The sequence below is a fragment of the Anguilla anguilla genome, chromosome 14 (assembly GCF_013347855.1).
Source record: "Anguilla anguilla isolate fAngAng1 chromosome 14, fAngAng1.pri, whole genome shotgun sequence".
Lineage (NCBI taxonomy): Eukaryota > Metazoa > Chordata > Actinopteri > Anguilliformes > Anguillidae > Anguilla > Anguilla anguilla.
Genome location: NC_049214.1, coordinates 25,619,587 through 25,635,307, shown reverse-complemented (window position 1 = coordinate 25,635,307; position 15,721 = coordinate 25,619,587). Strand labels below are relative to the sequence as shown.

At 50.0% G+C, this 15,721-nt stretch overlaps 1 protein-coding gene across 3 annotated transcripts; it reads right to left on the bottom strand.

Moving 5' to 3' along the window:
* Positions 1-656: 656 nt before the first annotated feature.
* LOC118212209 (inositol polyphosphate 5-phosphatase K-like) lies at positions 657-15,368 on the bottom strand. Of its 3 annotated transcripts, none has more exons than XM_035389891.1 (13): positions 14,323-15,368; positions 8,746-9,535; positions 8,536-8,643; positions 7,151-7,259; positions 5,618-5,734; positions 4,997-5,172; positions 4,442-4,553; positions 3,837-3,946; positions 3,079-3,289; positions 2,383-2,520; positions 2,120-2,203; positions 1,756-1,860; positions 657-1,656 (listed from the first exon to the last, which is right to left on the bottom strand). In XM_035389891.1, exons 1-13 carry the CDS (start codon positions 14,450-14,452, stop codon positions 1,243-1,245), a joined length of 2,604 nt encoding a protein of 867 aa, XP_035245782.1. In that variant the 5' UTR covers positions 14,453-15,368; the 3' UTR covers positions 657-1,242. The 3 variants fall into 3 exon arrangements, with proteins under 3 accessions (XP_035245782.1, XP_035245784.1, XP_035245783.1); XM_035389893.1 differs by having other exon boundaries at positions 12,728-14,455; XM_035389892.1 differs by having other exon boundaries at positions 14,069-14,455.
* Positions 15,369-15,721: the final 353 nt, after the last annotated feature.

The following is a 15,721-nucleotide window of genomic DNA, read 5'->3' as shown; positions in this document are numbered from 1 at the left end:
CGCATACAAACGTGCCTATACTCCTCGCAGCTTCGAACCGCTCGTCTCCACACCAGCCAAGTCTTCTCTCAGATGTGTGCCTTGCTCAGCCAAACCGAATGACGTTCAGACCACATGACTTTGTGCACTCCTTCTGCGGAGCTCCTGCAGGCTGTGAGAACATGCCTTAAGATGGCCGCTGATTGACTTTCTGTCACCGGGGTCCATGCCTGCAAAGGTCCAGCCAATCAGAAATCATCCCCATGAATCCCCAGCCAATTGGAACCCTCGTGGAAGGAACAATCAAAATCAATGTACATCAGCTTCCACTCATCAGAGCAGTGAACCACCAACAATGATGAAACAAGACCAGGTTAAAACCTAGTATATGGCTGGACCTAACACACGTGATCCGGCTGACCAATGGTGTGACTTCATCGCTCACTCAGTCAGTCAGTCAGTCACTCACTCACAGACATTAGCGTTTGTAGGGCTGGCCCCGCTGTTGCGGTCCAGCCAAAAACCACTATATCATTTTAAGAGCCTATTTCTTCCATAATAATTCATAGATAAATTACATAACAGAACGTACTCAATTATAAGTCAAGTACATTTGGTTACGCAGAAGCATAAAATCAAATGGAAATCCAACATGAATCAAGAATTCATTCAGATAATGTTTGTCCTCCTGCCCAGTGGAGTTTGTCTCTCCATTTATTAATCATTGAAACATGAAAACAGATTTACATAAATAGCTAATAATGCCAGAAAATGCAGCGATCTCTTCTGCAGATGATTGTCATCTAATATAATGATATCTGAGAGGTAGACAGATATATATGTACAAATTATATGCTATTCTACAGCAAGCACAACAGGTAAGCCATCTGCACTGACATTCCTAAATATCTTACAGGCTATACACACACACGCACACGCACGCATGCACACACGTGCACACGCACACACACTCACACACATACAGACACACACACACACACACAGCTTTACAATACCAGCCCCTAAACCACAGATTTATAGAATAAAGAAGCAGGTTTTGTATAGCGAACTGATCTAGGAGACCCTGGTTCTGTTCTACTGACCACAGATCAGTAAAGCGTCAGACAAGATTACCCCTTCTCCAGACCCTGGTCAGAGGCCGCAGAAAACGCCCTTATTTGAGAAGGGAAAGGAGAAAGGCCCCATCCATCGGAATTCTCAGACTAACTTCTTCCGTGCCCCAGGGAGGGGCCTAGCACAAAGTTACATCCCCGGACTCGCCTGGTGGCCTCCCCCAGGGAAAGCGCCCGGACCCGGGCCCATGATGGCGGCGATCAGGGCCTCGGGGGCGCTGAACTCGCTCCCGGGCGTGCAGGGGCTGCGGAGCCGGGCGGGGCCGGAGGGGGACGGGGAGGCGGAGCTGGGGGACGGGGAGGAGGAGGAGGAGACCAGGCGCTCCCTCTTGCCGGCGGCGGCAGTGGCGGGGCGGGGGGAGGGGCTACGGCGGGCGGCATCGCGGGAGTGCGGGCGCAGGTTGAGCCCCTTCAGGCTGGGCAGGGCGGGGCTGCGGCTGCGGCTGCGTGGGCTGGGGCTGCGGGACTGCGGCTGCAGCAGGACCAGCGTGCTGTCGTCCTCTGAGCTGCTGTCCGAGCTCAGGCTGCACGCGGGCAGCTGGACCTGCAGCGGGAGAGGAGGGGGGGGGGCGTTTCAGAACCGGAGCGTTCCCATGACGATCAGACAGGAAAGGGAAGTGTAAAGAAGGGAGAAGGTCGTGACCTGGAAGGGTTCGGTCACTCCCACGATGGTGCTGCTGTGGTTGCTGTAGTAACCCAGGATGTACTCCCCGCTGCTCTTAGGCAAATCCTCTTCAGGGAAAGTGACCTGGTGGCACGGAGATCCCTGTGTCAGATGTGTGTGTGTTATGTAAATGTGTGTGTGTATGTGGTCTGTGTTTGTGGTGTCTTTGTGTATGTGTGTGTGTGTGTGTGTGTGTGTGGCATGCGTGTGTTTGTGTGGTGTGTGTGTGTGTGTGACATGCGTGTGTTTGTGTGATGTGTGTGTGTGTGTGTGTTTGTGCGTGTGTGCATATGGTATATGTGTGTGTGTGTCTGTGTGTGTGTGCGTGGCTGTGTGTGCTTACTTGGTGCTCCTGAGACAGGTAATCAGACTCCTCCTGCTTGGCCAAAACATACGCAACATAGTCCTTATGATGCCTGAATCCCACCTGGAAAAATAGCCACAGACGCTGATACTGACCCAGACACCACTGCACCATAACAGCACAACAAAATTTAGTAAACCTTACACATCACATCAATTACTAAAAGAGATCGCTGACTTTTCCCTTATTTGTATGTCGCGGGTAGCTCCAAAGTGCCCGCCTGGTGCAGTCGCCATGGTTACCTTGTACAAGCCAATCCAGTCGGAGGAGCTGCGGGAGAAGCCGGCGGCCACCACAAACCGGACCGTGGCGTCCGACGGCCGGCACCACCCCCCCTCGACCGCAAGCGTCACCAAGGGCACGTCCACCTTATAGGAAAACTGAGCAGACATGATTAATTCATCATAAACGTCAATTATGAATGAGCGTGCGCACTTAATAATGCATTAATTCGACACAACAGCGTGTTGTTGTTTCGTGTAATCACGTTTAAATGTTAACGTTCCATAATTCATGTAAATGTATTCCATTATAGAAGCACAGCAGTAATATAGAAAGCATCACAACAGTATAGTCGGACCTGGGTCAAATACGTATTTGTTTTGGATTCAAATACTTTTCTGTTCTCTATTGATCTTGCCTGGCGTAATTGAGCCTGCCAATATGACCAGAAGGCGGGGTTTTGAGAGCATTTCATCGGTTCCAATACACCAGACAATATCAGTCAAGCGTAGAAAAGTATTTGAATCCAAAACAAATACGTATTTGACCCAGGTCTATAGTATAGTAGAGTATTGTCTGTTGTGGATGTCTACCTTGGATATATTGCACACAGAAACGTTGCATGAGGCATTTGATTGGGTTTGTTTTTCCACAGCAAAGGTCAGGATAGGATGGCGCTCCGAAAGGGGGCAGAGCTCCGTGCAGGTGAGGCTGACCTGTAGGGAGAAGTCGGCGGAGACGGGCTTGTGGTCGCTGACGGTGAAGCCCATGTGACTGCGGTAGGCGCGCTGCGTCACCTTGACCCCGGCGCTCAGCCACGACGTCAGCCCGCGCTGCAGAGCGGCATTGTGGGAAGGCCCGGGGGAGGCCGACGCCCTGAGCCGCCACAGGATCCGGTCCGTCCAGGCCGGCTTCCGCTTCTTCGCACTGCGGAAATGGAGTGAGGGGGAGAGAGAGAGAGAGAGAGAGAGGGAGAGAGAGAGAGATGGAGGGGGAGAGAAAGACAGAGAGAGGGAGGGGAGAGAGAGAAAGAGAGAGAGAGACTTGCTTCTTCAGCCAGTTTTTTGCTGTATAAACAGGACTGTACTGTACTTCTGGTTTTGCACACTCATACACTCACACACACACGCACACTCATACACTCAAACACGCACACTCATGCACACACACATACACACACGTTTGTATTGCTATACTTGTGAGGACTTCCCATTGACTTACATTCATTCCGTAACCTCTAACCCTAACCCTAACCCCAACCACTACATGCCTAACCTTAACCCTAACCTTAACCTAATTGTAACCCTAACCCTAAGTCCTAACCCTAAAACAGCCTCTTGAACTTGTGGGGATCAGCAAAGGGTCCCCACCTTGTGTAATTTTCCTCATCTTTCTATCCTTGTGGGGACATTTGGTTCTCACAAAGATAGCAATACATGCCCACACATACACACACACACACTCAGCGCCATACCTGGTATCATATGTGTGTGTTCCCACATCAAACTTGTAAGTGGGAGGGAACTGAAGAGGCCCCTCCATAAACCCCTCCAGAATCCGAGCGCTCTGCTTCACCATGTTCAGCTGAGAGAGGGACAGACAGGCTCCAGGTCACATGTTCACTTGCAGCGTAAAATACCATCTGGAGACTGAAGAGTTATCTGACCAATCAACTGACAAGGCCGAAGAGGTTGAGATCCCCTGATAGGGTTTTAGGGTCTGGGGCCTGTTTCACAAAGCAGAGCCCTGTATCACAAAGCTGGATGACTCAGTTAGCTGGATAACTGCACTGAGTAAAACCTGGATCCCTCCTAAATCTGGAACATGGACTGAAGTAAAAATCAGCTGCTTTGTGAAATACCCCCCAGGCTTACTGAGTTAGCCAAATAACTGCATCGAGTAAAACCCGGATCCCCTCCAAAACTGGAACATTGACTGAAGTAAAAAGAGCCGTTCCGGGTTTTACTCTGTGTAGCCATCCGGCTAACAGGCCCCAGATCTGTCTGGGGACAGTGTCTCAGTCAGCAGTGTTTCTGTGTCGCCCTCTAGTGGTCCATGTGCAGTAAGACGCCCTTATACCTGGTCTCTCTCCCACAGCAGTGAGAGTGTATTGTTGTCGATGGCGCTCTTTACAACGTGCGTGTCATAGCCCTCGATCCTGAAGTTCAGATCCCCAAACCAGAAGACCACGCTGTGGAAGAAAACGCAAGACATGAGAAACAAAATGTCCGCCAGGAGGGCTGGCTCTCCCGTAAGGCAATCTGGCTTGAGAGACAGATGGAGTGAAATTAATTTAACAGCATTAACTGTGATTATTTAGAAAGGGTTATTATTTTTAATTTCACATTCTATATTTTTATTATTCCTTGTTGTTCTCACATTTGACAAGCATTTTGAACATAATAATAATAATAATTACATTATAGGCATTTATCCAGAGCAACTTGCACAACTTTTACATAGGATTTACACTGCATCCATATATACAGCTGGATATACACTGAACCAATGCAGGTTAGGTACCAAGCGTACAACGGAAATTGAACCTGTGACCTTTAGGTTACAAGACCCAACTCCTTACCCATTACACTACACTGCCGCCCCTAATAAGGTGCTAGTAGCCGGTGAGCTCACTTGTGATCCAGCACTCCCATGGTGACTCCGCCCTCAAACTGCTGCTGGTGCAGGATGGTCTCGAAGTCCTCCATGCGCTGCTCTGCGTTCTGCATGTGCGCCGGCAGGTGGCAGTTCAGGAAGCAGATGGGGTGGCCGAACACCGTCATCCTCGCACTCACACCTCCCTTATTTCCCTGGGGGAGGGGAGGGGGGGGAGCACTCAATACTCACACTCACACCCCCTCCTGTGGGGACAGTGGGTGTGTCTCTCTGTGCCAGTGGGCGTGTCTCTGTAGCAGTGGGTGTGTCTCTCTGTGTTAGTGGGTGTGACTGTGTACCAGTGGGCGTGTCTCTCTGTGTCTCTCTGTGCCAGTGGGTGTGCCTCTCTGTGCCAGTGGGCGTGTCTCTCTGTGTCTCTCTGTGTTAGTGGGTGTGTCTCTCTGTGTCTCTCTGTGCCAGTGGGCGTGTCTCTCTGTGTCTCTCTGTGTTAGTGGGTGTGTCTCTGTACCAGTGGGCGTGTCTCTTTGTGTTAGTGGGTGTGTCTCTGTACCAGTGGGCATGTCTCTCTGTGTTAGTGGGTGTGTCTCTGTACCAGTGGGCGTGTCTCTCTGTGCCAGGGGGCGTGTTGTAGTCTCTCACCCAGTAGCCCCCCAGGCCTGTGCGGGTGCTCTGTGTCTGCACACCTCTCAGGAAGGGCAGGTGGGGGTACCTGCAGAACACCAGGAGCTGCACCCCCTGCATCCGGTGCGAGGTCACCTGTCAGAGTCACGGGAGAGTCACGAGAGGGAGAGGGAGGGAGGGAGGGAGGGAGGGACAGAGAGAGAGAGAGAGAACAGATGGCATGGAAAAGAAGACAGCTGGGAGGGGCGTTTTGCGTCATAAAAAATGTAATATCAGACCCAAACATCGCGGAGGCAGCAACGTCCCACATCTGCCCTGGAGCTGCCAAAGACACACCCCCCCCCCCACCCACCCCCCACCCCCCCAGCCCCCACTTCCCATAATCCCCCAGGAGCAGATCTCTTCCAAATCCTGTGTATATACATGTGCGCTTTGTAGTATAATTCCATATATAAAAATCCAAAAGCAAAAAAAAACACACACATGATTCTATCCCTCTGTTCTGTGAAGGCAGCTTGGCTTCACAGCTCGCCAGGAGATATTTAATTTCTACCGGGCAAAGTCGAGCGTATCGGGTCCCACGGCCTCGTTCTCCTTCAGACAAATCTCTAAATGATTCATAAACAAGCCCAAAAAACAGAGTGCGCACAGACCAGAGGGGCCATAGGCAGTGTTAGCAAGAGAGGTGATTGATTTTGACTGTGTATGCCTCAGTGAGTCTCACACACACAAACGCAAACACACACACACACACACACACGCACCATCTGCAACGCGCTCTGTTTGTTTCCTGCGTACAGTCTCAGATGGTCTCCTCGGTAGTCTTAAGTGTTCTGATTGCTCGCTCAGAGTGATGTGTGTGAGTCCCATAAGGACGAGGATGGAAACAGGACTGACACGCAGGGAAACCCTATAAATAGAGTGAAAGACACACTCTCTCTCTCATTCTCTCTCTCTCTCTCTCTCTCTCTGTCTCTCTGGACTGGATATCTCTCTGAGAGAGAAGGAGAGAGGGGGAAATGTGAGACAGAAAGGTGTGTGAAGGAGAGAGGGAAGTTGAGAGAGAGAGAAACAGATGTTTCTTTTACCTGTATTTATCTTTATCTCTACTTCTGTGTTTCTTACATTTGCCTTTTCGTACTTCTCTTAATTTATCTAACTTCTTTATAGTGCTATTGTACTAAATTGTATATAATAGAATTTGCACAATCTGAATTTAAACTGCCATTTGATTGGAATAAAAAACAGAGAGAGAGAGTGTGTGAGAGTGAGAGAGAGAGAGATAAAGAGAGGAGCATACATGTTTATTAAAAGAGAAAAGCCTCTTAAATGAACGCTGCAGTTGGCTGTAATCATTGTGGTCAAAGGGCTGTAGCGTCCCAGGCAGCGTAATGATGGAGAGAACACAGGCTAAAGCAGATGGACCAGGCTGCTGCGGAGAGCTTAGCGGTCCAATTGGATTCCACTGGAAAAGGAGAGGTTATTACCCCGCTCGGAATCTCCGAGGGGTCCCTTTAAGGATTTCACTGACACAGATAAGTCCACACTGACCAGCACATATCCGAAGCGGGACAGGCTGTCCATGCAGAGCTCAGTCCACTGGTCTGTGAAGAGTACGTCCTTCAACCTCATGTTGATCATGGAGTTCACCTCCTGCAGCCTGAGAGAGAGAGAGAGAGAGGGGGAGAGAGAGAGAGAGAGAGAGAGAGAAAGAGAGAGAGTGAGCACAGCCTGTCCACAGAAACCGGCTGTCACAGGCAGACCTGGCTGCCCAGAGAGGACAGGCTGTGCTCCCACAGCGAACAGGGGGCAGTGGAGACAGAGCTGCATTTCCTCACAGAATGCACCAAATATAAGGAAATAAGAAAGAACCTGCTCTCAAAAATTTCCCAAATTAAAATGATATTGAAAAACTCCTCTACGTACTGGGGGAGAAATCAGAATGTGTGGCATTAGCCGCAAGATATGTGGCCCCCGGCCACAAAATGGGGGACAACCAGCGAAGCACCATCTCTGTTATTTGTTTTGTTGGTAGTTTTCCTTCTTATCGTTGTCCTTGTCATTCAGGTTTGGCTTTGGTTATTTATTTATGAATTTAAATAATTAATTTTATTCCACTGTATTAATTATATGTCCTGTGTGTCGTTGTTATTTGCTTGTGAATTGCTTTGGTAATATTGTCAATATACATTTATGCCAATGAAGCATTATTGAACTTAACTGAATTGAGAGAGAGAGGGAATGTGGTAGAGAGAGATAGCGACAGAGAGAAAGATAGAGAGGGACAGAGAGGGCGGTAGAGAGAGATAGATACAGAAAGAGAGACAGAGAGAAAGATAGGGAGGGGCAGAGAGGGTGGCAGTGAGAGACAGAGAGACAGACAGAGCGGCAGAGAGATAGAGAGAAACAGGGAGAGACAGAGAGAGAGAAAGAGGGAACGAGACAGGGGGAGGGAGAGGGAGGAGACAGGGTGCACTGCTTCGGGCTCACAGGCTCAGTTTAGATGACTCAGTGGAGTATGTAAGTGCACTGGCAGCGCTCGGAACGTACGATAAAACAGGAAGTCCAGTCCTGGGGGGGGGGCTGCTGAAGTTACAGCGTCGGCTCTTTTCCGCGCGCTTCAGCACTTAACCGCGTAAGTAATTGATTGGCGCCGGTCCACGCCGGCGGCGTTCGAGGCCCGGGCCGCGCGCGGGCCGCTGACTGAAAAGGGAAGCCACAAGAGCCAGCAGCAGACAGCGCTGTGCCCCTCCAGGACTGAAGCACGAGAGCCCTCTCATAAAATATTAACCGCCCGTCCTTTGATGAGAAGAGGAGGGGGGGGGGGGTGGAAAGAGGGAGAGTGGAGGTGCGGTGAAAGGGGGAGAGGTGCTGAGAAGAGGAGAAAGACAGAGGGAGGTAAGAGGAGGAGACAGGTGGCGAGAGGCGAAACTCACCCGACCACGTACATATCGGTGTTGCCGTCGGCAACATCCGGCCCGAACAGAGAGGTGATGTCGTCGGGCGGAGCAGCTGAGCCAACGTTCCACGTGACTATGTGCACCCTATCGGACAGCAGGGAGGAGGTCATGTGATTGCGTGTGCACCCTGCCAGCATGTTGGCTACAGTATAGCAGGACCTGCTCTCCAGAGGGACGCTGGCTCACCTGAAGTCCTCCAGTTCGCTGCTTGTTTTGTCCTTCTGGGGCGGGGTGTGTGCGGGACCCCCGCTGGGACTGGCCTTGGGAGGTGGGGGGGCGGGGAGCAGATGGGCGGGGCCAGTGGGAGACAGCCCCGCCCCCGAGCCCCTCCCTGCATGTGGGGTAGCGGAGCTGGAGACGGATTCAGAGGGCCTTGGGGGCGTGGCTGTGGGCGGGACCCCGAGTCCTGTCGGCCTGGGCCGAGCAGTGGGCGGGGCTGCGGGTGTGGCTATGGGTGTGGCTAGGAGGCCCCTGGGACTTCGTGCCCCAGAAGCAGCTGTGGTGATTGGGACAGTTATTGAGGCAGTACAGCTGACTGGACCTGGCAATAGGGGTAACACATGGGTACTGGCTGGGGCAGTTACTGTTGCCGAATGTCTGGTGGGAGCTGGCGGAAGAGGTAGCACTGGGATAGTTTTTGGAGCAGAATTACCGATTGGACTTGGCAACAGGGTTAGCGCCGGGGTAGTTTTTGGGGCAACAGGGCTAGTCTTAGGTGGGGCGCGGAGGAATGTATTGGGACAGTTACTGGGGGCATAATTTCTAGAGGGAGCTGCCAGTTTGGGTGGTGCTGGGTTGTGCGATGTGGGTACCGGTACTGGTACTGGCATTGGAACTAGCACCGGTACTGGTCCAGAAGCTCTCGCTGGCTCCCTCCGGGTCTGTAGCGCTGGGTCCATATCTCCGGCAGAGCGCACCAGAACACCGGGCTCACCGGGCTGAGTGAGGGACGCGGACAGGCCCACAGGATCGCTCGCTGTGGAAAGGCAGAGGGACGTCGGCGCGAGAGAGCCAGAGGACACGCCCCCTTAGCGCAGCCTTCCGGTCAGGGCAGCAGGAGAAGCTAACGCTGCACGAGAAGGTGCGTTAGCGGGCGAACACAAACCCAAAAACGGACACACTTCCTGTTGTGCGTGACAATGTCGGAAAACCACAGTTGTCTGTCAGATTTTGCGCATGGAGGTGTTCTTGTCCAGACGGTCCAGGCACAGCCGTCCACATTTCAGTGCAGGCAGAGCCCGTTAATTAATCGTGAACATCACAGACATGGCCTGGGAGCGTGCAGAAGTTTCTGGAAATACTTGTGTGTCAACACAAGGAACCTACCGCTCATGACCGACGCACCCCAAACTGAACTGAAATTTAAGAGGTTGGATGTATTCCAGAAACTCAATTTTTCGGGGCAGGGTACTCTGAGCACCGCACGGGCTCCCCCGAGGTTGCATGTGTGAGAGCGCAGGAGAGTCTATCTCCTCTCACATTCACGCTAATCTCCGTTAGCAACCGACACCACATCCACGATGTCTCTCCGTGACGAGACCACCGCAGACCTCTGCCAAACAGACAGCTGAAGTTTCACCTTCGCATCCTTCCCAAAGCCGGGACTGATGTCTAACACACAGAGACCTTGGACTGAACGACAGAGAGGAACGGAGCCTGTGAGACGGGACTGGCATTCCCTCCTTCGCTGTTTAGCAGAGAACAGCGTAGCCCTCGGCAGAGATAAACCTCATTGTCCGTGGATTTAATACGAGCCAGAAGAGAGCTACACAAAGGAACGCGAGCAGATCCAAAGCGGGAATGAGGAACCCAACCACTGCTACACCCCCCCCCGACACACACACACACACACACACACCCGAGCCGCCACGGAATGCAGATCTCAGGCAGGTACAGGTGACAGGAGTCCCGGCCGCTGTGATGGATATCTCAGTGGCACAGTGCTGACTGCGCACACGCGAAGACACGGACGGGCAGAGGACACGGGCGAGCCACTGCGGCCGACGCCAGCCTGCCCAGCCTCCTCCCAGAGACCGGGGGGAGGGAGCGGGGAACGGGAGGCCTCTTCAGCAGCAAAGGCTGGATGCAGTGAATCTCGTGTACATCATCAAGGGCGTAATCTATAGGGGGGGGGATAGGGGCTTTACACCCCCCCCCCCCCCCACAATATTACAAAACAGCCGAAATAACCCCCCCCCCAATATTACAAAACTGGCTAAAGTAACCCCCCCCTCTCATTAATATAGGATGGTGAGAAAAATAATTTAGTATAATAAAGATGGGGATTCCAAGTCGTGACTGGGATATGCTGATCAGTAGTCTGAAGTACAGCACTCTCCCCTCAGAATTAGACCATTTCACAGCTGTTCTTTTGACAAAATTTTGTTCTGGGGCAGCATGCCCCCCCCCCCTAACAGGGCCGCAGTTCTCGGGGTCTATGAATTTCAACCCCCCCTCAATATTCATACAAAACTTACACCCTTGTGTGTCATGGAAGTATAGAAATTGTACACTGGGAGTGCCCGATCCTGTTCCTGGAGATCTACCATCCTGTAGGTTTTCACTGCAACCCTAACAAAACGCACCTCATTCAACAGCTAGAAATGTCATTGAGCTGCTAATTAGTAGAATCAGGTTTGCCAAATTAGGGTTGAATGAATGTATGAGTCACTGAATTTTAGACAGCACTCTTCCGAATGCTCAAAGAGCTTCACAGGGATGAGTGGGAACTCACCCCACCCACCACCAAAAGCAATAGCACCAATGGTGTAGCACCCACCTGGGTGATGCACGGCAGCCATTTTGTGCCAGAACGCTCTCCACACATTAGCTAAGGTGAAGAGGTAGAGTGCATTTTTTAGCCAATTAAATGAAAACCTACAGGTTTTTTAGATCTACAGGAACAGGATTGGGCACACCTGTTGTACACAGTCTCTGATGAATAAACAATATTTAAAAAATCATTTTGAGTCAACAGGACGTGTGGCAGCTTCACCCTCTATGAAATTCATGAAGCCTCAAACCTGTCTCATTCAGACATTGCAGGCGCTGATCGCAGGCCACCACCAGGGGCTGCTGACAGGGCTGCAGACATGGAGGTCCCCATTAGCTCTGGTGGGGTTTGTGTAACGTTGTCTTTTCACACTCCTCAAGTCCCCATAAACCCCACACACAAGGCCAGGTTTTTAGTATCCCTGGTGTAACTGAGTCCCACCTGGTTTGGAATGCCCCAAAGTTCTCTGTATCTACTAAGACCTGGAACCCTAATGAACCATGTAAAAAATTGTTCCAGATAATTATTGGTGCCAAAAATTTCCCACAATAATTGATCTAAAAGAGGCAACGAGTAAAATCAAAATAACCTCCTTTGATTAACACCCATTATTTTAAACTATATTTCCCAGCACCCTGTTGGCTTTCTTTGTATCAAAAGCACAAAGCTTAGATGCTGAGAGACTTCTGAGAGAATCTGTTACTTCTCTCTTACTTCTCAGAAGACTTTTCTTTCTGCTTCATCTTCTCCCATGTGTTCAATTTTTAAAATACATTTTCATTTGCCAGGCTTCCACCCACTTCTATATTATTTTGGATTCCGTTTGAAATTTTGAATTACCATGTTAGTTTCAAAACTCTGTGCTAAATCCCCAGTGTATCATCTTGCATGACTTTGGTTGTCATCATGTAGAACATCAAGCATTTCAAAGCACATCACAGTATGAGGAGGCGACGGCGGAGGGAACCTCAGTCTGGAATTACACCGGAAGTGGATCGTTCGCGTAGCGAAAGTGGTGCGAAGCTCACTTCCTTTCGGCACCCACGCTAGTGGACTACAGCTGTTACACAAGCCTTGGTCAGGCTGCCAAGTGTGTGCGCAATATGTAGTGTACTTGACTGTAGTGTGCACTATGTGAACTACGGGAATGTAGTGTACACTATGTGAATGTGCTGCGTCCACAGTAATTCCAGCCTAACAACCCTGCTGCTGTAGGGGGGAAAGCAGGTTGCTCAGTTTCACCACACTCACAACCGCCGACGGTCAAACAGAGAGAGTCCGCACGACAAGCTTAAGGAACGCAACAACCGCAACACCTGCTAGATTACAACAGACCCCGGGCAGGTTCTCACTGAAACCACTTCACTGCAAAGAAAGAGAACTGAAAATATATACCGTTACGGGGTCGTCTGGGACTATCACAGCGCTGGGAAGAATCAAGAATAGTTTTAAAGTTGGTAACACGTTTCCTGTAGCTGGAAATTCAGTCTGGCGGAGAAGCTAATGAAGCCCTTTTGTTCGACGTGTCAGTGTTGCTGCGCCGCGGAGTGGGAGAGCAGGGTTCGGTTTCTCCTCCTGCAATTAAGCTCTCCGCCCCCCTGAGAGTCCTCTGCTCACCATAACAGCGAGTCAGCCGCCTAATGCTGTAACTCCACCGGGTTAGGCGTCGCGCTGCGGTCCAGTGTGGTCATGTGACGCCCTCGTAGACCACGTATATATATATACGTATCTCTGAGTTAGGGAAAGGCTCATTAACGTTAATATCGTCCCAGCCACAGCCCCCGGAGTGGGAGGAATGGCCAATGAGAGAGCGGATCGATGAGAACGGTCAGTAGCCCTTGGTTACTCTGTAAACCAGCAGAAGCCAGGCCCCAGCGTCTCCATGGCAGCACAGACTTGTGGGAAAAGTGTGGTTTACTTGCCTGGCAGCCATCCGCATCCAGAGTGCTGCGCTTACATCTGAACTTATAGGTACTCAGCAGCCCAATCACAGAGCCCAATTTTCACTGGGGCACCTGAGGTCCAATTTCTATAACGAGTCTGGAACTCCACTCTCACCTGTGAGTCTTGAGCCCAGAGTCCAGCACTCTGACCACTACTCCACACTAACCACTGTCAATCAAGGTCCGGACTGTAGGGATTTTTAAAGATTAAAATACCAGGTGCTTCTTTTTTTGTTTGTACAAGATTTTATATCCTTGTTCATGTTTTCATGCGCCATCAAAAGTTTATAATTTTGGTTATGTAGTGGCTTTCAATATTCTGTGAAAAATTTCAAACAAGATAGCACTAGCGCACATTCAGATGCCACAGAAGGTGTTTGGTGATTGAGAATGAAAATGAATTTAGTGTCTCTGCAGTATCGCCCTCAATAGAGATATTCTCTGGGGATAACGGCTATCTGCAACTGAAGAGAGGTTGTGGAGTGGGATGTGACTCGTAGGAAGGGCTCGAGGTCACAATATGCCCTCTCCGTAGAATGCAGACTACAGGCATCAACTCCTACATCACGTCAAGTATACATGGGAAAAAAACAGCAGCAACAGATATTTGAGGACAGATGGGATTAGTCACTATAGAGACAAGAAATGTGTACCGCTGAATTATGCGCTATTAAAAGTAAAACAACTATCACAATTGTACAGACTAATTGTCTGTACAAAAAATATCATTATGTGGCATTCAGGGTCGCGTAGCCTACAGCACTAGCACGTCATAGCGTTACCGATTTCTTACCTTCGTCCCAGCGCAAGTTAGGATAATGCCGTTTTTCTGATGATTCCGGCTGACCCAATATGCTGCTTACAGGTGAAGACGACGTTTTTTTAAAAAACAACTTGGTCCAGATATCTTATCAAATTAAAATATCACAAACCATAGCTGCGTGTCCACCCACAGGAGCGTAGAAGTAGAATGAGGCTTTTCCCAACCTGTCCTTGGACAGGATCTATAATACCGGGAAGAAATCCAGCACACTTGCTTTTACTTACGGAGGGGTGTCTGTATTCCAGCGTGCGGCAGACTGACGCGGCACGAGCAGGTGAGCGGCAGCGGGGCGGGGGGGAAGGGGGGAGGAATCGCGAGGCGCAGGTCCGTGCACGAGCGAAAGATGCAGTGCATGAATATGTGTCGAGATCGACGCTATCTGTCCACGCTTTTGAGCTGAAAGGGCACCCTGCGTAATGTGATTTCAGAAGTGCGTTGGCTCGTCCGCAGATCCACAAACTCCAAGGAGACTAGTAAAAAATGTCCTTCGTATCGAAGTCGGTCTCAGGTTATTCGTATGCTCAGACGCCTGGTCTGCGACGCTATGCTGGTAAGTGTCTGTCCCGCGAAGTCACCTCCGTGTTCTAAATTGCCCTCCACCGGCTCACCCACGACCGCCAGTGACAATGATGAACGAACTCGAAATAAACATCAAATATCCGTGAAGGCTGTTGAAAGATGTCCGGGAGGGCTGAGAGGGCATCGCTAACTGACAGCCAAGACCGGAGTTGACTAAATAAGCATTCATTACAAATAAAACGTAGTCTTTTAGTGTTGCCTTTCTGACACGTCCGTACAAACCAACGGGGGGCATAATTGAGCTTGCGGTGTTCAGAAAATTAAAGGGACCGGTTTCGAGAAAATAAAACCTACATTACCTCTTCCATGCATGCCAAATACTGCGGAAAAAACGCCAGCAATTAAAATCACCAAGTTAGGATCGCATGACCTGCATTACGAAGCGCAATTTAAAAAAGCTTATAAAGCCATTGTTCATGTACATACACATTTTAAACCATGGAAGTAAATGTGTGGGGTTACTGTCATAGTCTAACGTACATTTGTGCTCTCGCTGAGCAAATCATGTTAAATATAACAGTTGTTAGAGTTTAGATGTCACCAGAGGCAGTTACGTAATGGAACAGACACCCGGCGGCGATGCAGAAACAGCGACAAGACACGCGCCTGGATCACTTCACTCCACAAGTTTAGCGAAGTGTTGCATTTAAAGGGGTAGAAATGTAATCAGGACGACGTCGAAAATTACTCAAATGACGAGTTTTTGTACCACTTAACGCACCTGTCTTGTACTGTGTCTTTAGTATTAATTTTAAAATAAATAAACGTTGTTGACATCATTTCTTGAATGCCAGTTTCCAGCTGCTTTGTAGTCACAAAGGCGATTGAGCCTGCTTTCCCCCCATACCACTCTTAAAGGGTATTGACACGAGATGTATTTAAGGAAGCTCTGTGTGCGTGCGTGCGTGCGTACGTGCGTGTGCACGTGGTATGTTTTCCTCTTTCGGAAATAATATGTAAGACGGATATTAATATTCTCCAAAAATAATTCTTATTGCAATAACACTTTTTTCCCTTCTGATAACTGATTTAAACACTCCCACA